At 38.7% G+C, this 24,509-nt stretch overlaps 1 protein-coding gene across 2 annotated transcripts; it reads right to left on the reverse strand.

The window, feature by feature from the left end:
- Nucleotides 1-1,002: 1,002 nt before the first annotated feature.
- On the reverse strand, nt 1,003-22,990 carry rnf122 (ring finger protein 122). Of its 2 annotated transcripts, none has more exons than XM_084728465.1 (6): nt 22,483-22,990; nt 12,509-12,665; nt 3,485-3,530; nt 3,353-3,394; nt 3,145-3,224; nt 1,003-1,945 (listed from the first exon to the last, which is right to left on the reverse strand). In XM_084728465.1, the coding sequence occupies exons 1-6, from the start codon at nt 22,505-22,507 to the stop codon at nt 1,831-1,833; spliced, it is 465 nt and encodes a 154-aa protein (XP_084584591.1). In that variant the 5' UTR covers nt 22,508-22,990; the 3' UTR covers nt 1,003-1,830. The 2 variants fall into 2 exon arrangements, with proteins under 2 accessions (XP_084584591.1, XP_084584590.1); XM_084728464.1 differs by having other exon boundaries at nt 3,145-3,227; nt 22,483-22,986.
- Nucleotides 22,991-24,509: the final 1,519 nt, after the last annotated feature.

The following is a 24,509-nucleotide window of genomic DNA, read 5'->3' on the forward strand; positions in this document are numbered from 1 at the left end:
AAACAAAGAACCAAACTGTTACAGTGAGAGGCAGGAGGTGTCAGTTCCTTCCAACTATATTAACACAATAGAAACATGTCTGAACAATTAAACAGCTGGAGCATGAACACACACGATACCACTGTAAAGGATTTTTACACATCAGTTCAACGTATCAGCAAAAAAACTGATTCTGCTACAGTTTGAGCTGCTTCTTCTATGAATAAATTCAGGTCCCACTGATGAGATGTGAAACCACCTTTTCAATCATTTCTTGTAACCAGTGTGACCTCAATTTATAAGCTGGGACTCCCTAAAAATGTGGTATTTCACCAGAGGTTTGTGCCTTACGTCCTCACCCAGGGGGGATTTATCATTAGAAAAAGCACAGCGATGGCTTTAGGCCCCAAACTACCAAGGGCCACATCAAATGCCTCATAATCTTATTAAGATTTTTTTTAACTTTTCACTATAATCATAACTTAAAAAGTGGTTTATTAACCTAATATTTGCCTTAACCCCAAGATTAAACATATAAGAGACCTCACGTCTATTTGTAACTTTAAACAGAGATGATTATTTTTTATTTTTTGTGATTGTCGATTTATGTAGATACACTTTGATTTTTTCTCCTTGTACTGCAGGCACACCTGTAACCACAACTTGACTTCCCTGCAGATTTTCAAATTACTTTTACCAGACTGTTGATAAATCATCAGTTGACCATCGTAACAATTCACTGGAAATTAAACGTGTACAGAGACATTGTTAGTTGTTTCTGTATACGTTCAACCAACAAAATTATCTCTTACTGTATCTGTATTCGGACAGAGGACCAAAAGTGGGAGTGATTTATACCAGAAATCATGTTAAATTGGACAAATATCGTATTTCCTATCCAAATATTCATTCATATTTATTCATACAACTGTTGTGCCTTAAAAGCATCAAAGTGATTTGATATTGGCACTTAATTAATTATGAAATATATTCCACAAACTGCACTTTCATCTCTCTCTCTCTGTTCAACGAAGTGTGCACTGCTATATCTGTGCTCATCTGGGTGAAACGCCAAGTTTTTAGGGAGTCCCTTATATTCTTCAGCCACATCTTTCAAAAAAAGTTTTTCATTTCCTTGATGAGAGTTTTAACCAACTCTGTTAATGTCTTGATCACAGTTGTTTCTAGACAGATATTTTTGTTAAACCCTTATTCTACATGTCTTTCTTATAAACTCTAAGGATTTACTGTATCATTAGCAGGGTAACTTTGTCTCAAAAACTTCTTATTTGAGAGAGTTAGGGTTAGACCTACTACAGCAGCCTCCATTTTCCACAACAGTTTTCATAACCTCAGCCAATTACGTCTTATCAGTGACGACCATGACACACAATACTCATTCATGCTCAGAGGGGGTCATCAGTGCTTCCGACCGTCATCCTTCCACTTTCACTTGTTCACATCGCTGTGAAAAATGCAGTTGTGTCTCCTCCACTTCAGTGGTGCCATTAACCTCACTCGAGGCAACACGAGGAGATGTGACGGAGCGGGTGAAGAGGGGGATGTTGAAAGAAGAGTGGTGGAGTGATGTGTGGGTGGCTGGAGATAATCTCTCAGACACTACAAGGTGTCGTGTTGCCATCTCCAAGATGGTTGCTAGGCAACAGCATCCTTCATAGTCTTTCTCCGGGTGGTAACTAGGTTACCCCAACTTACTATCATCATGTTGGCATTTTGCTGTGTTTTAACGGCAAAAACAGTGTTCCCCTCATCCTATTGGTCACTAACTTATACCAGCCGGTTTTTTGGCCGGGCGCCGGCATCCCACCCAGGCTGGCAGGGGTCGAGTGGTTACACCAGTTCATCCAGCAGAGTCCCTATGCTGTGGTGCTGCTCAGGGGGGCCAGCTATGGGTTTGTTGCACATGGGGCAGACGCAGCGCACCTCCAACCACTTTACCAGACACCTGAGAAGAAGTGCACAGACAGGAAAGACGTGAAAAGAGAAGCCAAATGTTTCACTCATCAAAACAATACCACACTTGATCAGTGTACAGCAGTAGAAGAAGTATTGAGATCTTCAAGTAAAAATATCATTACTGCACTATAAAATATTCTGTTGGGAGTATATTCTAGGCGGAGTCTATTGCTGGATTTACTCCACCATCACTACTGTCTAGACTGCAGGGGGACCCTGTCCTCTGATGGACTAATCACTTAAGTCTTTTTTTTATCATTAAATATTGTTATACAGTTAATTTCTCCTTATTTAACTAAAATTTGTTAAGCTTAAAATGGTTTTCTAACTAATGAAGCTTAGTGAAAGTTTAATCAGGCTATTTTCATGCTTACGATACGATATGCAGTATCACCAGAACTAGCGTCCATCCACCAGAAATCCCACCCCACATCACATCCATCCAGATCTTCAGCTACTGTTCCTCACTCCTTCATCACCACCACTCCTGTCTAGACTCCTTCAGGGGGGAGGGATATTTCTGACTGACCACCCTTGTAAAATGATGGTGCCATGTTAGGGTCTAATTGCCCAAAGAAAAAGACACTTATCTCTTCAACTTTTCCTGTTGTGTGTCTCATGTTCAAGATGTGTGAGTATCACAGTTTCAGCAAATAATTTCCACCAACGTGATAAAAACAAAGATTCTATAAGACATTATAATGAGAAATTTCTCGAAATAATGAGCTAGTATCTCAGAGTAATTATTTATAATGAGTTAGTGTCTCAAAATAATGAGAATCTTTTTCAAACTAATGTCTTAATATCTCAAAATAATCAGAAACTAGAGAAGGTTTCTCATTATTTTGTGATAGTAACTCATTATTTTAAGATACTAACACATTACATTGAGGAAGTTTCTCATTATAACCACTGACAGGATCTTTTCTTCATGATGCATGCTGGGATACACACCCTGACCACTCCTCCCTCATGCTGAACAGAAAGAAGCAGGAGTGAATAAATGTTAGCACTGTTGAACAAGAACTCCCACGGTGCAGCACTCAACCAATAATCCTGATACTCCTGATAATACCCGATCACCGAGCTTCACATCAAACACGAACATTTTCATTTTTAACAAGCCCAGGCAGGTGCAAAGTGGTAACAAGAGCAAAGACAGACTCCGCTGTGCTCTCCTGCACTCACTTCCTGTGGAAAGCATGTTGGCATGGCAACACTCCCAGCTCGTCTTTCACTTTGAAGTCCTCGAGACACACAGCGCACGTCTGCTGTGTGAGTGACAGACAGCACAGAGACACACAGAGACATTTAAGGACGTTATCATAAAGTATTATCATAAAGTGTGTGTGCTCTCTGATGAAATGCACAGAAATCATGTAAATCACATCCTTACCCCGTGAAGACTCAACTTTTTAGGATCTCCTTTTAAAACCACCTGTAGGAGTAACAAAGCACAAATATTTTAAAAAGAGATTTTTTTTTAATTGAAACCTTAAAATGTGCTACATAATAACATCAGTTTTACCTCTCTGTATCCAAACCGCTCACTCTGGGCTTGGTGTCGTAGTTTGCTGTGGATGAAAAGAGAAACACATTTATGAATAACTTTGTTTATAATCTGTATTAGGGCTGAACGATTTTGAGAAAAAAAAATATCTAACTGCAACTATTTTAACTAATATTGCAAGTCGGATATAATTTGCGATATTGAAATGAATGCTAATTTTTACATAATTATTCTCATTTTCATTGAAAAACACATTAAAATGACAAAGTTGTGTTTTTTGCGGGGATCCGATGTTTTCTAATATGATGTGTAGGCCAGGACATCTCTGCAGCATGACTACATTCAAATAAAATGGTATTTTGACACATAGTTTGCTTTTAACAAATATTGCACCTCCTGTAATTGGAACATTGCCATAGAACATATTGCAGATTCAGTCAAATCTCAATTAATTGTTCAGCCCTAATCTGTATAACCTTGAATCATCATGCTTCACATGTTCATCTTGTTCAAAGTGGTGGAAGAAGTTTCCACATCCTTTATTTAGGTAAAAGTAGAAATACCACAATGTAAAAAAGTGTTAGGCATTAAGTGTCCTGAAGTCAAGTTTTACTTCAGTCAGAGGTGAAATGTGACAAGAGAATTTATTTAGCACTGTCTTAAGACACTTTACTGGAGTATTTCCATTTCATGGTACATGGTATTCCACTTTTTCTGAGATATATATTGTACTTTTTACTCCACTTCATTTACCAGTTAAAGTTAAAATTAGCATCACCTCTCAACAATATGATGCATAATATAACACTAACAGGGACCATACTTCTGCATAATGAGTACTTTAGTATTGAAATTTCAAGTAAATATTTCTATAAATACATATGGACTAAAAATACAGATACAGGAAAACTTGGAACATAGTATTTTTACACTGTAGTATTACATAAGTAAAGGATCTAAATACTTCTTCCCCCTTTGTTTATATACATTGCTGTATATAGTTATCACAAAAATGTACTTAAACCTTGTTTTTTGGCCACTTGAGGGCAGTGCAATCGAGCTGTAAACACAACATTAACATGTTGGTGAACATGTTAACAAACAGTTTCCTAACACATCTAGTAAACACAGACCAATGTATCACTCATTTGGAGTCATGACGTACGGAAGTCCAATATTCATGTTTTTTTAGCTGTTTTGATCTCCACCAACTCCTGAAGAAAACAGCAGACTCTTTAGCTGCCAAATGCTCCACTGTGTTCAGGAGCTAGTTAATAACTGTGTCTGTCTGCTGTTTTCTAAAACAAGCTGCTCGCTAGGATCAGATACACTGACACTGATGAGAGCTATGAGCCTGAACAATCACAACTAGCAGCCAAACAGCTGAACAATGAGCTGAAACACACTTTAGTCTTTCTTTTGCTCAGTGCTTCAATAACATTTGAGCAAACCTGGCAGAACCTCAGTCCTCTTTCACGTTTTGGGTTTCCCATACTTAGAAATTCTATGTGCTCGGCCTGATATTGAAAAGAAAATCAAACTTTGACGATGGTCCAAAGGTGTTCCCGGGGAACCTGTGAAAGACACTTATATTCACATCTTAAGTTAGCTAATCTACTTCTGTATCAACTCGGATACTTCTGTTAGTAGACTATCATGTACTACAGTTTGCGTACTATGTACTCACTTGTGTAGTGCGTAAATTTCGACAAAGTAGTGCTGCCTAATATCAAAGATTCACGGTACCAAATCTTTACAAACTTAACCAAACAAATGTACTTGTGGCTTCGATTCGACAACAGTATGGTGTTACTTATATGACTAATAACTTACATCTGTATATACATATATTTTTTGGCTTTTGTGCCTTCAACTATATAGGACAGCTGAAGATATGACGGTGAAAGGGGAGACAGAGAGCGGGGAAACAGCATGCAGCAAAGAGCCACAGGTGGGAGTTGAATCCACGGCTGGTGCAGAGGACCCGCAGCTCCAGCACATGGGACAAACGCCACCATCTGAGCCACCAGGCCACCCACACTCAACTTTCTGGGCGTTTTGAGCACAACATCCGGGTACTCGCGGAGCACTTTTTTTCGGCGGAAATGTCAAGATGAAGGCACCTATGCATTCAAAACAGGAAGTGTAAGTACAGAAATATGTGACATGAGATGCAGGATAGATCAGCATTAGCCAGCCTAGATAATGTTATCAAAATGCAAGCTAAATAGCGTGCAAATCTACATCAACTGTTAGCGAGTTAGTTAGCTAATCTTTGGGAACTACTAGCTAACTACATATGACTACATATAACCTAGGTTGCTTTTACAGGTCGCCCAGCAACGTCTTCAATAATTTGGTTTTCAACATAGACAAGCCTGGTACAGATAGTACAGGAAACATCAGAAAGTTGACCGAGGTTCTGCCAGGTACCAAGTTTGATCATATGTTATTGGATCAGAGAGCAAAAAGGGGTGAGAATCAGTTCTCTGTGGGATCATAACTATGAGCAACCCTTTATTTAATGTACTGTTGATATATAAATATTGATTAGTGCGGCTTTAAAAGTCCATTATTGATTGTTGCAGCTATTACGGCCCATTATAGATTAGCATGGTCCAGTGTGTCAGAACAACAAGGAGTTTATTGGCAGAATATGGCAGAAATGGAATATAACATTCCTCACTATGTTTTCATTAGTGTAAAATCTCCTGAAAATAATAATGGTTTCGTTTTTGTTTGAGTGAATGTACTTTCCACCACTTTCCACTTGTTTATTAAGAGATAAAGTTGTCTGTATTTATTCTAAGCTGAGTTTAACAGCAGGTCATTGTATTCAGGCTGAGATTTAAGTTCATGTGGTTAAATTGTGGGACTGTAGCTGTGTAATTGCAGGGTAAGCTTTCATAATTAACTGTCTTTTCAAACAGCTACAGTGACCACACATCCCCTGTAAGCACACACACACATTGTTCACAAGTAATCATGTAACTACACGCAAACACTAACCCACATACACGGACACACTTGTACACAAACACGGCTAATGAGTACGTTGCCTCTTTGAGTCCTGCAACGCCCCCAAAACCAACAATGGAGAGCAGATCTTTATCAGTTGGCGCGCTGCGTCTGTTCAGGCGGTTATTTCAGGCCTCCTGTTTTCACAAAAACTAAACATAGACTCAAATGTCTATCACCGTCTGTGATTTGAGCCTGAAACTAAATGCAGCGAGAGCATCTCAGATGAAAGGTGAATGTTTACTTGTGATCTGATCCCCCTCAAAAAAAAAAAAAGAAGAGAGAAATAAATCATGCCTGTGTGAGTCACTGCTTAAAGTAAGGAAATGACAGTTTATTCGTTGTTTTTGTCACTTGGTTTATTGTTTACACTGATTGCAGCTAACAATCCTCCATGTAGAACAATGTGAGGATACACATTATACATGTGTTGAGGTTTCCCATGCCTGGAGAATGATGTGAAGTGGGTGAAAGGGGTGCATGACGCCGATTTCAGTGTTTAAGTTGAGCTATTGTGCCCAGTCTGCAAGAATAGAAAGTTCTCATACCACACAGCTACTTCTGACCAGCTCTTATTGTATCAAGTAACAATGAATCAACAGGTGTAAATTATATAATGATGTCTGCAGAAAACTTTAACAATCTTAACCAAATCAATGCTTTTCCTCTCATAAATACTGCATAACAATACTGTATTTAAATACGGACTCAACTCTATGTTGGAGTACTAGATCACTTCCATGGTACCCAATGGTTAAAGGCTCCATATTAATATTTCTACATCTTAGATATCATTTCAAATCTGGCACTAAATAAGCCTTTGCAAAATTGTGTTTGTAACATATAATACCGATCATCAATAAATGGTAAATTCAAGTTAATTTAACTTTAGTCAACAGTTATTTCATAATAATGTTTCCACATTATTAGTATTGTTTGAGATGTTTTTGTTATGCGCGCAACAATAAAATAGTTTACTAATACAATCAGAATATAATTGTTATTATCTCCTCTCAGCTATGATGCAAAATATATATAATACAGTTGTTCGTCGTTATTAATAACATGCGGTTGATTTGCAGTCTCTTTATGACACGTATGACATAAATACATATTAGAATCATTTAAATGCTGCATGACCTGCTGTCAGGCACCAGAATATGATTTATCTCATGTAGGGCAGCATGATGCAGCATCACCAAAACTGTCCAAATCTGTCCAGTCACCTGTCAGTCTGTATGACCTCATATCTACTCCTCTTGGTTCATTTGTAAAAAGCTATTTTGAATCCACAATTTCTTCTTACTTTGTTTGTGCCTATTGATTTCTAGGATTCACGAAAGTTTTCTTATTTTTGCTCTTTGCTCTTCTTCTCGTATCTTTTCCCTGCTTCACAAATTTGCTGCTCATATCTATTTAATATCATCATAAAGTCAATATTTTAGGGGTTTCAGACTGTTGGTCAGACAAAACAAGTAATTTGAAGATATTTATGGAGCACTGAGGGTCTGGAAAAGCACGTTTATTGTGTCTAAACTTATTTTAACAGTATGTTGATTTCATTACTGTTGAAATTCTTATTCTTCCCGCCTTTTTCATCATGTCTCTCCAGTTCCTGGACAGGTGCCACGGTATCTGCACCAATTTATTTATGATTGAGTGGGATTCATCATTCAACACACCTGGGTTAGAACAAATTTGGATGGAAGAATGTTTGGTGCATCTGGATTTGACTTTTCTTATTTTTTCTCCTAACAGAAAATTAAGAGAAAAAGATGAAAAAAAAAGAATAAGAGAAATGTAAAAGGATGCTGCTGCATGAGGCGCAATATATCAAATCTACAGGTGTGAAAGCAGCTTCAGATTGTGTTTGTACAACCATGTCTAGCTTCATGTTATTGTAGGGGATTTGAGAAGGCAGCTCTAATTATTAGAAGCTGGACTGAGTACACAACCCAGTCATGTTTCCCGTCGACTAATGAACAACCTTGTTAAGCTTTAGAAGCATAGATTTTCTCCTCTGGGGTATCGTGGACCCTCGGGGGGATTTGACAGGTCCAGTCTCAAGGATCGCTGACAGGAAATTAAACAAGTCAGTGGATTTATTCTGGTGGCTTAATATCTGTGCTCTCAGTCACTGAATCATCTGGCTAAAAACACCTTCAGCAGCTTGCCCCCGAACCTCACGGTTTCTCATAATATCTCTCTGACTAGTGGAGCTGCTCTGCTGCTTTTTAATGGAAATACAGACCTGTTTCGGTCGGAGCAGATTGGGGTATAATTAAAGGTATGATATTTTTGGTGTGTGCTTTCAGCCCCCTCGTGGTTTTACACTCTTGTACACTGCAGGTATTGCTGCCGTGTAGACCCCCTGTGTATGCCACTATTTTATCAGCTTGAATATGAAGGCTGAAAGGACTGCATGTGCTCAGCAAATCTTGCCCAGATCTCAAGGCTTTTTAGAAAACTTTAAATAATTGCTTTGTATGATTAAAGGAGGAGCCCTCGCAAAGACAAATTGAGACAGAGTGTGATGATTTTTAAGTCGTTTAAGTTAAAATTGAAAATCATAAACTCCCCGACACACAGGACTCAGAGCGAGCCTGTCTGAGAGGCGTAATGGGAAACTTGCCCCCAACAGCGAACAGCATTCATCGCTCAGTATTCATCTGATGAATCACCCGCTCTATAAATGAATTCACAATCACACTCCTACCCAAGACTACCTTCAGCATGTTAATGGAGCCAGAAGGAAGTGACTCACTGGTTATGATTCACAGACTTTAAGAGAAACAGGAAGGATTCAGGCTTTTCTGACACAATTGATGGTCAATTTAGCGGCGAGCCAAGCCCAGGCCAAACAAAACATTCATGATTACAGAAAGGTCAGTTAGCAAACATCAGTCATACAGGCAGAACACTTCTCAGTATTTAGTTTATACTTATCAAAATCCTCCTTGTTGTAGAAGTGAGGTCACTGATGTTCACTTTCTCTCTGGGTTATAATTACAATGTAAACATAGCTCAAAAACTGTTTTTCTGGCAGAGAGTTAAAACAGAGGAATTTCCTGTTCCTCAAAATAACTCATCTCTAAATTAAAATATATCAAATGTTTACTGCCTACTATTTATTTACTACTGTATTTATTATATCGGTCAAATTTCACTCTGTCACTTGCCTATATAAAAAAAAACCTCATCACAGTGTCAATGTTCAATAGCAATTAATGATAAGATGTTATTTTCATCAATACATGGGGTTTGTCCTGTTGTCATGTTAAAGTTGATCTTCAAGTTTCAATTTTTTCCTGAGCACTTTAAGGACTTCTCTTCCATGTTGGATTGAAAGAGGAAGTTCAGAGTTCATTCCTAACTTTGGAAAGAGCAGTTCATCTCACCACATAGTCTATTTTGATCATATGACGGCATCAGCAGCAGATGGAGTTTGTGGGGTTTTTTAAGTTAAAATGGGTGAGAAGTGGATGAATAAACATTTCCATTATATTTAACACATCCTCATACCTAAATGACAGATTTGGTCAATTGCAAGTAACACCCCCCAAAAAAAGATCATGGTTTGGACTTATGTGAGCATATATACGTGAGCATATACACTTGCCAACTCTCTCTTTTCCCAGGAGACTGCCCTCTCCCTATTTTCTTCCAGAATCACAATTCTCCTGTATTTTTCCTGATTCCGGGCAATTTTTCTCACCTCTTTTTCGGTTTTCATTATAACAACCCGTTTCTGGCACTGTACAGCCTGTATAACCCCTACAACTTGAAAAGTTCACTCTTTCCACCTGGACAACATCTACACTAAACCAGACTAAGAAGAAAAAAAAAAAAAAAGGAAAGGGGCATGCATTTTTATAAAAGCTGCCACATCAAGTTGCTTTTAGAGGCAGGGCAAAAAATAACTGCATGAAAGAAAACTGATAAATCCTAGTTAATGCTGGAGATTTACAAAAGTTCATGCCAGAGGGGCAACTTATTCTGTGTTATTTCCTGAGAATTAAAAATATTTAACATAAAAATGCTGTTGAAGTGTATATATCATCTTCAAAAAAAATGGAGGACACAAAGTCTCTGAAACTCAATTTTTGGTCTTGAAATCCTCCATAATTTAGAGGTGTCAAAGCTGGCAAATATGGCCATGAGGCAAAAGTGATGGGAAGTGAATCATCACTCTCTTTTTGCTCTGTTTTGGTCTCCACCAATTCCTGAGGGAAATATACAACTCTTTGGCTGCTAAAAGTTCCACAAGCTATTTTTAGAGTTTTTTTTTTAGTGTCCAGTGCTTTCATACTGTAATATTTAGTAGACAGGTTTCAGACATACTAAAACATATCTAAAAAATACTGTTTTAGCTTAATAAATACTACGTCAGTATGGAATTTTGGACACAACCTTTATGTGTCATCTGATGTTTCGACTTCAAGAATAAACCTTGATTTTTTTAAGTGTAGTAAGAAGTTTATTATGCTGTTGGGACTGTCATCTATTTCACTTGGTGCTGTTGCTAGAATTCATTATATCTAACTCTACAAAAAAGAATGAGCTAAACAGGAGGCAAATGCACAAAATTGATCAACAAAAACACCACATACTTGCAGTATTGCAGCTACCACTGCTAGTGATGTGCATCAACCACTTAATGTATTCCAGACGGCACTTTGGCGCGACACACACAATTTTTCAAAAAAAAAAGTTTGACATTTTGATAACACGGGTGATTTGGATGGCAATTCAAAATCACATTCAACACTCCAAATAGCACGCCACATTATGAGATGTCAGGTAATTTGCCAAATACAGATGCTCAGTCATCCACAAAGCGCTCAGGATAAAAAACAAATCCTGCTGCAGGTGTTGACATTTCCTCATGAGGTTTTGTGCACTGCAGATGCTCATGTGTGATGTTTCTGTGTGCTCCCACTGTGTGCTATTCAGGCCGTGTTTATTCTGAGCAGAGTCTCTCTGCAGTTTTCCTCACTGCTGTCCTCACACATTGTGACGGGCTGCTTCCTGTTGCCTCATATCCCGTCCTTCAGACACAAACGCCCCCTCGGCTCATCAGGGAGTTCACAGTCAACAGCAGGAGAGGTCACCCTGTTCTTCGTTTTTTTTTCCTACCTCCTTCCCTCCCTCACTGTTTCTCGCTTTCTCACACACACACACACACACACACACACACACACACACACACACACACACACACACACACACACACACACACACACACACACACACAGAATCTCCCAACTATGGAAGTTTTTACAGATGGCAGTGTTGGTCAGTCCACGCTTTGGCCCAGACTGCAATATCTGAACAACTATTAGATGAATTTCCATGACATTTTGTCACATGGCCCCCAGAGAATAAATCCCAAACACCCCCTTGACTTTTCTTCACCGTGAAGTTGACATTTTAATTTTGGTGATCCCTTGACTTTTCATATGGTGCCATCATCAGGTCACATTTTCAATTTGTCCAATACTTTGGTTTATATAGAAATACCTGCAAAGATAATGTCATTCCCACCTGGCTCAACTGTGCTTTGCATTTAATGCTAACTAGTAAATGTTAGCATACTAGCACACACAGCGGAACATGCTAAACATTATACCCTCTAATTCATATCCAAACCATATTGATCTGACTCAACTACAAGGCATACGCTACATGTTTGAGCACATTAGGATGAGGATGAGCAACAGTTGCTAGCAACTGTGCCAGAGAACGAATTAAGGTCTGACCTGAGTGAGCAACAAAATCTGTTGTCTTTTTGATATTTGCGCAGATAAGATGTTCCTCAGGACCTTCTTCTTGTGTTTAATTTATTTTTCACTCCTGCTCCAGAAATATCTAACCCATGAGCGATCTGAGTGTTCTCATATGGCTTTTAGTGATGCATTTTGATACATCAAGTTTAACAACTCATCCACTGACAGACTCAGTCGTGGTTTTTTCCCCCACATTTTTTGTTTTCAATCACATATTTCTGTTTCTGTTGCCCCTCACCTGATGAAGTAACAGCAGAAGATGAGGCTAAGGATGAAGACAAAGATGCCTGTCCCAAAAATGACCATGTAGATGTTGAGAGGCAGGTCCTGGAAGGTGATGGGCGGCATGGTACACGACTTGTTGGAGTAAACCAGTCCAAGACCACAGAAGCACCCTGAACAAAGACAGAGGAAAAATTTGAAAAACACATTTACAGGAGACCAAGAGTGAAGGAATATGCTGGAAATGGCAGGCAAATGAAGCCCTGAAATAGCCACACACAAGAATATGTCTGAATGCAACTTTACACGTATTTCTTAATAGTACTTTACTATTCATGCGCTGCTGACAGTCAGACCTGCAGCTGTGTCCGCCTCTAATGGAAGCCAAAAACTGAGGCTTTACACACATATGCACAGACACAAAGAAAAAGGTAGAGAAAGACGGCCACTGCACTTTCCTGTAACAGTAAATGAGTCCCTTTCAATGTTGTACTTAAACATGTAAAACGCTCTTAATACGGTATCCAGGCAACATGGTTATATCTCTCTAACACAACAGATCTGCACTTCTTTGTCTGATAACAGGTCAGTGTGGTTTAAAAGCATTTAAGTGGACAGATGAGAAAGTAAGACTTACTCGTAGATTACATTTTCTAAGAGCTCTTTTGTGAAATTAAAACAAAATATATTTTAAGACGATGATGAAATCTAGTTAATCAGTTTTAAGACTCAAAGCACCAGCACTTTGAGTGTCAGAGAGTGCAATTCGATTAAAATAGCAGCATGAAATCTCAAACCTAATTATTTTAGATTAAGACATCTGTATTCTTCAGCACAAGAAAGTGATTCATCCACATACACAATCAGAAACCCAATGTTTTATTGGTTGAACTGAGTGCTCTGAGCACACTCGCTGTGTGATAGGTGGGAGAATGCATGTAGAAAAAAATGGATGGGTGGATGGATGGATGATTATGGGTGAAAAGACAAACAGATGGATGGGGAGGCGGTTGGATGACAGACAGTAAGCTGGATGGATGGATGGATGGATGGATGATGGATGGACGGGGAGAGAGACAGACATATAGGAAGACTAATGTGTAGACAGTTAGATGGATGATGGATAGGCAGACAAAGAGGTGGATGGATGTATGGACAGGTGGATGGATGGATGGATGGATGGATGGATGGATGGATGGATGGACAAACAGATTGTTGGATAGATGGGAGGAAAAACGAACAATTAAATGGACAGACAGATGGATGTAAGAAAGGAAGACAAAGAGATGGATGGATGAACAGATGGACAGATAGATGGATGGGTAGATTGGACAGAGAGATAAACGGTTGGACAGACAAACAGATGGATGGACATATTGGCGTTTAAATGGATAGATAGAATAGATAGGTGGAAGCATGGATGGACAGACAAACTGAGGGATAGCTGGATGGATGAATGGATGGACAGACAGACAAACAGATGAAAGAATGGATGAAGGGATGGACAAAAATTATTTAATAACAACTGTAAAGAAATCTAGTTAATCAGATTCAAGACTTTAAGCTCTCACATTTCAAGAGTCAGAGAGTGTAATGTGATTAAAATGGCAGCATGATGTCTCACACCATTTTTTAGATTAAGACACCAGTGTTCTTCCTCACAGAGAGGTGATTCATCCATATACATGACCAGTGTCTATTAAAACACATTACAGCTGCAGGACCCCGATGTTCTCATGTCTTGAACTGAGTGCTTGTAGGGAGAACTTTGCAGTGAACAGCTGGTTTTTCCATTAAAGGTGCCTTCCTTTGTCTCATCCTTCCTGCTCTGACGTTACACTCCTCTGTGTGTGTGTGTATGTGTGTGTGCGTGTGTGTGTGTGTGTGTGTGTGTGTGTGTGTGTGTGTGTGTGTGTGCGTGTGTGTGTGTGTTTGTTTTACCATGAAATAGATTATCACTGTAGTACTGCAGTCAAGGTCAGTAGTAGGTAGGTGGGGGAGGGTGAGGACTGAGGAACAAATGTGACATGACATTGGACAGGTTCCAATATGTGTGCAGTTTATTTGATACTGTAAAGAAGAAACATGAATTCCCAGGTCTCTAACCACAAAGAAACAGTTCTAGATTAGATAGAAGGAGACAAAGAGACACAGAGAGCAGCACACTTGTGTTTTGTGTGTCTGTATGAGTAATGAGAAGTCAGTATCTGCATGTGAGAGGGGGCTTTGTGAGATCGAGGTCACACTAACCCAGTGAGTGATAGTGAGTCGGAGCTAACGCAGGACTCATCGTAGTCTGCTGATTATGAACCCCCTACAACAGGAACAGGAGGCCATGAGCCACACAGGACTGAGACGGTCTGCAGGTTTCCATTTTGATCAAGCACTACAGCACTGATTTCACTGATTAGCACGACTTCACCCAGAGACAAGCTGGTAATCAGAGGAATCAGCCTGTGTATTGTTTAATCATAATACAGAGCTCCTTCAAAGCCATAAGGCACCAACTTATCTTACAGTAGAAACAAGCTGTACTATGTAAAATTGCACAGTTAAGAGCTCTGCCAAAAATAAATTCTCCAGCCACTCCTTATTGTGTAAAGCTTCCTGTGTCTCTGCTCCAGTTTCCTCCCACAGTCCAAAGACATGCAGGTCAGGTGGACTGCCTGTAGGTGTGAATGTGATGACTGTCTATGTTTACTAGTCTTAAAATGGACTGGCAATTTGCCACTTGCTCAATGCATGCTGGGATAGACTCCATCCCTGAATGACCCTGAACAGGGTAAGAATTTTAGGAAATAAACAGGTGGATAGACAGATAGAAAGAAACAAAGTAAAGACAGATGGACGAATGGACGCATGGATGCATACATGGATGGATGGATGGATGGATGGATGGATGGACAGGTCAATGGATGAATAGGTGGATATATGGTCAGATTAATGGAGAGACAGAAGGAGAGGGATTGATGGATAATGGACAGATTAATTGGTGGAAGATTTGAATAAGCCACAATGGGAAAGACAGACAAATAGATGGACAGGTGGAAGGATGGATGGGGGACAAATGGGTGGATAGATGGATGAATAAATGGATGAATGCATGAACGGACAGACAGACATACAGATTGATGCATGTATGGGATTAAATGGGTGGATGAATGGAACGATGAATGGATCCAACAGATGGTTGGATAGATAAGCAGATGGATGGATGAATGGATGGATGTACAGGGTATGGATGGATGGATGGATGGACAGATGGGCAGAGAAAGACAAGTGGGAAGATGGATGATGGAAGAATGGATGGATGGATGGATGGATGGATGGATGGATGGATGGATGGATGGATGGATGGATGGATGGATGAATGGACACCTTCCTATGGCAATGAACAGGATAAGCATTTCAGACAATGTATGGATATACTGATGTATTGATGTATGGATGATGGGTGGACGGAGAGATTGATAAATGGATGAATAAACGGATGGACAGACAGACAAGTTGGAGGGTGGATGGATGGATGAACAAAAAGATGGAGGGATGATAAATTAAGAAATCATGGATGGGTAGATGAAGAGACGAACAAAGGGATATATGGCTGGACAGACAGAGGGATGGATGGGTGTATGGATGGATGGATTAACTAACATACGGACCAAGAGATGGATGAATGAATGAATGAATGAATGGATGGAGAGATGGATGGGCAGTCAGATGGAGGGATGAATGGAGACCTTTACGAGATTCATACCCCTGTTATGGGTATTGTTTTCTTGGGGCAGTGTTTTTATATCGATCTTGGTATTTCGAGTCACTCCAGCCGCCAAAGTGACACGTTGACATTTCTATTTGACATTTCTACCGCCTCACAGTGGAAATTGCAGTATGAGAGGATCAATACTTCCCACCTCTTAGTTCCACTCTCTCTGAATGAGCAGTGATGCTCCATTTATCAAGGCCACACATTCAAGATCCACCGCTAAATGACTTCTCTCAGCGAGAGGCAATCATTACCTGAGTTTTTGACGATTGCATGATACTCAATCAACACCATCAACATGAGTGGGTAAATTAAACACAAACTGATCAAAGGGCTTGTACAGGGCCATAGACAAGATTTTAAATACTGAGATCATGCGTCAAAATAATTACTTATTACGTTTTTTTTTTGTCTGGACACCAACCAACCACTGTAAACATATCATATTTAAGGAGAAAACACCAATTTTCACATTTAATGTATTAATTTAACTATTCAATTATATGTTCTGTAAATCTTACCTCCCTACATTATGGTTTAAATGTAATTTCAAAGCATTTTCTACACTACAAGGTATATAATTATAGTGGAAAGTACTAAATTATTCAGATTATTTTGATTTGAGGATTTTCTGCAGTCTTATGCCTTGTATTTTTGTCTGAAAATTCAAGTGATTATAGTACAAAGATCAGTGGTGCAAAGCAAACTGTTCTAGTCCATTTCAGAGAGAAATGCTGTACTTTTTTTATTCAACTACATTTATTTGTCAAGTATAGTTACTAGTTACTTTTTAGATTCATATTTTATATATAAAACATATTGAGCTAAAATAGAATAAAATGTTATTCTAAATTCTATAATCTAAAATCTGTATCTAGTTGTGGTACTTTCAGGTGTCTGTGAGGCGTTAGCAGTTCCACAAAAGCAGTGATTTCCTCTTTAAACGTCTCAGATGTTTTCATTTAAACAACTGTTTGAGGCCCAAAGAGGTAAAATTATCCAGTACTTTACAAAAATGCACAATACGTAGAAAAGTTCAGAAAATGAACACACCTTTGTGTCACAGGACTTTGTTTCTTCTCTCCTCTCCCATTAATCATCTCATGACCTGTCAGATTAATCTTGTGACACCTTGGAGGGGCCACAACCCATAAGATAAATGTGAAATGTGCTGTGCAGGACATTTTACAGCAGAAAACTAAATTTATCACTACTCTAATTATTAAATAAAATGTTCAACAGTTTCACTTGAATGTTTTAAATACAAACTGCAATGAAAGCACATAACAAATATGCTCAAGCCCTCAAACAGGAACATATCCCGTGCTAAACAGAAATCACTGTGTTCAGTTGCACCATCAACATGTGACACAACAACAGAAATGCCATGGAGTGAGAAAATGGGTTACAAAATTAATAAAAAAAAAAAAAAAAAAAAAAAAAAAAGGAAAGATCAGTGTTTTTTTAGTCTATTAAGTTTATCATCTGTGTGCCTGACAAATAAAGTGGATAAATTGATCTTTTTTCTGCTGGTCTTTATTAAAAAACAGGTCATTAAAAATGATCGGAAACTATGGATATTGACTGTAGGCCTGCAACTAACGATCATTTTCAAATTGATCTGCCAATTATTTTCATGACTGATGTCAAAAAATGTCCAACAATTTCCCAGAGCCCAAGGAGATGTCTTTAAATGGATTCTTTTGTCCGACCAACAGTCCAAAACCCCAACTATAAGACAAAGAAAAGCAACAAATCCCTACATTAAAGAAGCAGGAACCAGCAAATGTTTGACTTTTTTTGCTTGAAAAGAGACTGAAACTATTAACTGATAATCGAAATAGTTGGCAACAAATTAAGTTAAAGTTAGCTATTATTGTTTGGTCTCTATTGGAAATGACTGTACTAAGTGAACTGTAATTAAGTAGTGTACTAGCTTCACCTTGAACAACTATATCGGTAAAACGTCACTTACACATAGATGCAACAGTACTACAAATCTAATAATGCCATATAATAATACATCAGCGACAGGGACCATTTTTTCTGCTGAATTACTACTTTTACTTTTGATACTTTCAGTACAGTTTGCTGATAGTACGTTTGCACTTCTTCTCTTGAATTAGGGACTTTTTCTTCCCCACACAGTAAACCATAAAGGTGAAGGTGAAGTTGTGCCAGAAAATCCTTCCTCTTATCTGAAAACAGTCAGATGTTTGGATATTTCATCAGAATCAGCCTTGAACAACCCAACACGTGCAGCATGTGCACTATTGAAAAAAATGAAAACTCCTTGTCATGGCATTAGTTCCTCCAGAATATAGGCCTACATGAGGTCATCACCTCTGCGTCCACAATGACAGCCAGACGCACGTGAGGATGTTAACACGCCAACCTTATTCTCTCCATCATCTTTACATCCACTTCACAAAGGTCAGCAGCAGACAAAGTGACAGACACACGGCGAGAATGGATCGGGGAGGTGGGGGGGCGGGGCGGGGTATATGTCTCTGTTCCTGTATTCATGTCACTGCACAGCTGATGGCACAAATCACCTGTGAAGCCACTGCAGACACACAATCCAAATCTGGGTCATTTGTATTTGAGTCTTTGTGTTTGTTTGTCATGTCACGACTGTCTGTATGTCTGTATGGATGAGTGCTCACATCTTCTTCCATATTTGTATGCACAAAGAGCAGACAGCTATATGTGGTATTGTGCTTTGGGTGGAGCCCCACATGACCACTGACCTATATATTGGCACACTCAGGAGGCGCCCCGTTGCCATGGCGCCAAGAGTAGCAGATGCGGAGAAAAAGGATGAAATCTAGCGAGCGAAAGTTCTCATTTTGATCCTGAGTTTCACCTGTCAGACATGATTCTCGTGTTGTTGTTGAAAAAGGCAGGAAAGTCCCTCCGTGATTGGATAGAGCTGTAAAATACCTCGACTATGGCAGCTTCCCTGACAGCTCCTACGAGATGCCTGCTGGGGTTTTGTCCTATATACGCCGCCGTGTTCACACAAAGCTGCTTCTGCTGCCGCTGCTGCTCGCACTAAAGACAGAACTTCCCATCAAATATTCAACAGTTCACATGGGGGGAAACACTCAAGCCTGCTGCCTGCCTGCACGACTGCTGCTGCTGCTGGAAGTAGAAAGTAGGTTGGGTCCAAAACTCCCCATCATCACATGCATTAAAGTGCTACACGTGTCACGCATAAACACAGGGACAAATAGGCATGATCACAGATACATTGACACACCAGAGTTGAGCTGTGGCTGCCTGATACTGCTTCATTTTTCTAGCAGAATGTCACTCTTTGATACCGTGTGTGTGTGTGTGTGTTGTACTATTTCCCCTATGAATAGCAGGGGAGTTGAGCAGCACAAAGGGAGTAATTGTTCTTGTCTGAACACCACCAACAGTCCGCCGAGGAGACTGCTGCTGCACTTTAACAGGCGAAGTCAGAGGAAAAAGACGACTAACTAATCCATCATCTTCTTCACCATCGGGTCTCACCGTGACGATGAACCACTGACACAACGTTTCACTGCACGGCAGGCACAAACAGCAAGTTTCACGCAACACAGAGAAGTTGTTCAGACTTTTGAAGATAATTGGTCCAGGCCAAGAAGAAGAGTGTAAGTGAGAGGCTGCAGATAGAGTCAGTCAGTGTAAACAAGATTACCCACAGAGGCTAAACGTTATATAGAGATCACAATGACTGGCCTTGTGTGGCTCTCAACTGGAGTATATTTACATGGAAATAAAGGATTCTATTGATTAAGCAATCTATTATTCTACCAATGTCAATACACAGATTGATTACCCATTCTATAATTACTGTTTTAACATGTTATTCACTGCAAAAATCAGTCCTTCATAGAATAATCTTTAGAATATTAAAGGGATACAATTAATAAGTGGTTATCCTGCATTTATAAGCATGATACAAAACACTTAATAAATGGTTTATAACACGCTATAATGAATAGGGTAACTACAAGGTATTATTCTTGTTATAGATGAATCCTCTTTAGGACTACAACTAACAATTATTTCCATAGTTAATTAATCTATCAATTTTGTTTGGTCTATAAAATGTCTGAAAATGGTTAAGACCCATCACATTTGAGAAGCTGGAACTAATTACCTGATCATGATTGTTTTCAGTCACCTGTATAAAAACAGCTGGATGAAACAAACAGAAATGTCATATGTCTGTCACTTTTTCCCCACATTTTCCACCATATTTCTACATTGTTTTGCAGTGTTTGAGGTTTGACTTGTAACTATTTTGTTGAGCCCTCCTCTTCTTCAATGTTTTAATGTAAAGATGCAACAATAATCAGTTTCATAATAAACCATGATACAATTCCAGATGATAAGTACTGCCATTTCAAATTTTAATTTCCATTTAAACCATGTTTGACTACCATGCTTTGAAAAACTTACAATAAATAATGTCCAGCATCAACCAAAGTTAGCAACAACAACTGCGTTCCCCTTGGAGTATATGCTGGAGTATGTTGTCAGTCACAACAGACAATATCAATAATTATCAATATCTACCAGTATGAAACTTTTGGTCACTATAAGCGTGATATGAAACTGAATGGAGAATTAGCATCACTAATTGTTTATGGGAGTGGATGGAAACACACTTTACTTTTCACTTTTTTTTTCCACTTTTCTGTAAATTTGTTTAAAATGTACACTGAATGGTTGTGAATTAAAAGGACATGATCTGTTTGGGCCTCAATGCATAGTTTATTTACCTGTCATCGTCAGTAATTTCTTTGTATATTTCAGTAAATAGGTTATGTATATTTAAAGGGACAGTACACCCCCAAATGATGGCTTCTCTCCAATATCATGGAACTGGAATTATTACATCTGTGTTTTACTTCTCATACCATTCAACATCCTGAGTGCTTCCACTTACAGTATGGCTGCCCATAGGAGGAGTTACAGTTGTTGACGTATAGAAACACTTACAAAAAAACTACATTATGGTGTATTATAAAACATTAATTAAATGTTTATAAGCGGTTTATAAATGCTAAATAAGAGGGTTAAAATAAAGTGTTGGCAATAAGTGATGTTGTAAGCCACTTTAAAATCTTGATACATGTATTTTCTGGTTTCTTTACTCCTGTATGACAGTCAACTGAATATCTTTCAAAACAAGATGTAAACTTGGGCCTTGAGAGACAGTGATTAACATTGTTAACAATTTTCTGAGCTTTTAGGGGCCAAATGACCAATCCATTAATCAAGAACATGATCAACAGATTAATTGACAATGAAAATAGTTCTTTAATTAGGGCCTTATTTACTATACAGTCATTCAATATCAAGCCAGGCAATATACTGATATTATATCAACACTGTGATATGAGACTAAATATCGTCTTATGTGGATTTTGGATATTGTTATATTGTGATATAGCATAAGTTTTCGCTTTTCATGGTTTTAGGTGATGTAATTTTGAACAGTAATGTTTATTGTTAAAATGTGCAATATCCTCCCTTTATTACATATCGTTATAATGTTAACCACTTCTGATGGATCATCAAAAAAAAGTGTGTTAATGTATATATTCTATACTGTGTATAAAGGACATTGGTCAATATATCAATATCAGATTTCTTTATTCCCCAACATATCAGTATTGCATTGGTCCCCAAAAATCGGTCAGGCCCAACTAAAAATATTGAGGTATTATTTATAAGTCATATAACTCAGTTCTAATTCAACATCCTGTGAGCTTCCACTTGGCTGCCCACAGGAGGAGTTACAGTTAGTGACAAATAGGACTTTAACAAATACTTCTATACAATAAATGTTACTTCCTTGTAGTATACTGTGTTATAAACATTGATGAAATGTTTGTGTTGCTTATAAATGCTAAACTGGATGTTTCAATTAAGTATTGCCAATAAGTGATGTTGTAGGACACTTTAAAGTCCCTAATAAGCACAACACAAATCTCTTTAGAGGCATTTTGTTCTTCTTTAGTAGCCTAATGTGTGACAAATGGTCTTTCCTCACAAAGGAAATGTCTAAATTTAGAAAACACTGTTGTGGTTCACAGACTACAGTCTTGTTCTTCAGTACTGCTGCCATGACAGCCACAGAAATGCCAGTCTGTATTTCACATTATAAGACGGAGGAGAGGCCTAACTAAGAGATAATATATATTTAAAAAATGACTGCTCACCGTTACACCACTGAAACGGGTGCATCAATGCACCAGAGGGAGTCCTCGCCGTCGGGATCCGATTCGTGTTTACCAACAAGCCGCAGCCGCCCGAGCAGATGGATGACCGCAATAAAGTCACTGTCTGTGAGAGTGTGTGTGTGTGTGTTTGTGTGTGTGTGTGTGTGCCAGCAGTCAGTGTGAGAGGTGACTGAGCGACACAGCAGCACCTGTAAAACAACAAAGACGGATAAAGAAGAGGATAAGGAGCGTTTGTCGAAAGTTGCAGCGGGGTAATGTCACATTATCTGCGCGCTGCTTGATTCCTGCAGGTTGAAACAAAAAACAAAAAGCAGAAATGTTGGTGTGGGTTTTCCCCTCCTCTGCGCCTCGCTGCTGTGGCTGTTTTCACTCTCTTATTATTAATAGACGGCGGAATAACAGTGACCCAGCAGCAGCATCTGTTTGACAGAGGAGAAACTAGAGCACTGGCTCGATTCTGCTGGTCCCGCCTCCTCAGACCTGACTGGCGGGCGGCCGGGCCAATCACCAGGTCAGCTGGGTCGGCGTGTGCTGTGACGACCTGCCTCTGTTTTCTACCATTTACTTATTATTCATGTGTGTTTTACAGGCTAATTAATTAAGAGACAAAATCTATACCAACTAGGAGTTATGTAATGACTTGTTTTTAAATTACCTTTAATCCCTGGTGTTTCTTTTATTCTATAAGCATATATAAGAAACTATAAAAAATATACTATAAGAAAGAATCTATAAGAAACAAATAAATATTGTTCTGGTGTTTGCTCTTATATTGCCACTGAATTCCTGGCTGATTCTGGAAAACGCCTCTTCCATGGGTGGTGCTTCTGCAAATGGTCTGCAATCCAAATGTTAAGTTTAGAAAAACATGGTCCTACTTAATTTTATAGTACAGGAAGCTAATACAATGGAACAAGCCATACTTGGAATAGATTTTTTATTAGAAAGTAGTTACACAATAATTAGATGCCATATACTAATAACATGTAACAAACTGTACTCAAACTGAAATGAGAGGAAAAGAAATGCTATGCTCTTTATTAGATAGTATTAGTCTCTTTATTAGACCTTTATTAGACTTTATTAGAGGGCAATTGTGGTCACATTACAACAAAACTGCACCATAAACTGAAGTGAAAACACACGTCTGATACTGGTCTCAGAAGAGTAGTCACGACCGATGCCTGCTTCTTTCATCAAATCACATTATCTGACCAAAGTAGTACACTCTGTGCAGTCACCCATAGACAAAATGTTCCTCCACCTCTATAATTTTGGCCTTTGCATAGCAGATCTGGTTCACTTGTTTTTAAACAGGGAAGTAGCTGATATGTGATTTCACAATACAGTTCTGTCGTAATGTGTCCCTAATTACTGAAAATCTAATGAGGCTCTAACTGTGGGAAATAATATACTTTAGGCTTTATTTACAAGGGTCTAATACTGTCTAATAAAGAAGCTATTATTTCTAGTTTTGTCTAATTTAATACAAAGTACAGCTTGTTAAGTCAGCTTGTACTGTAAAATAAAGCGTTACAAAAATATGGACTCAGCACGCATCAGGTCAGGAAAATACAGGATGTCGAAGAGAAAGCAAAGTTCATTACTTGCTAACTTTATTCACTTCTAAAAAGCAGGATCAAGGCCTCTGCGTGCCATAATTTTTTAAGATAAGAATATTTTCAGTCTCTAACCTGTGATAGACCTGCTGTGCATCAGGTGAAAATAGGTATAGCGACATACAATTGACACCATGAAGGACATGGTGCCCTTTCAGACTGTTGAGAGGTTTTCGATATAAAACTTGGTGAAATGAAATTCAGCTGGACATGATCACTTTGGTCATGTAATTAAATTTTCATACCATTTCATCTCTAGTACTGAAAAAGATTTTTTGTCCTAACCACTGTTAAGATAAATGTCTTTTGGTCCCTATTATTTCAGTTTATATTGTACTTTTGTAGTGCAAACAAATGAGCAAATTACCCCAAAACAATTGCCCCACG

This window comes from Lutjanus erythropterus, chromosome 10, assembly GCF_056507025.1.
Source record: "Lutjanus erythropterus isolate fLutEry1 chromosome 10, fLutEry1.hap2, whole genome shotgun sequence".
NCBI classification, from domain to species: Eukaryota; Metazoa; Chordata; class Actinopteri; order Lutjaniformes; family Lutjanidae; genus Lutjanus; species Lutjanus erythropterus.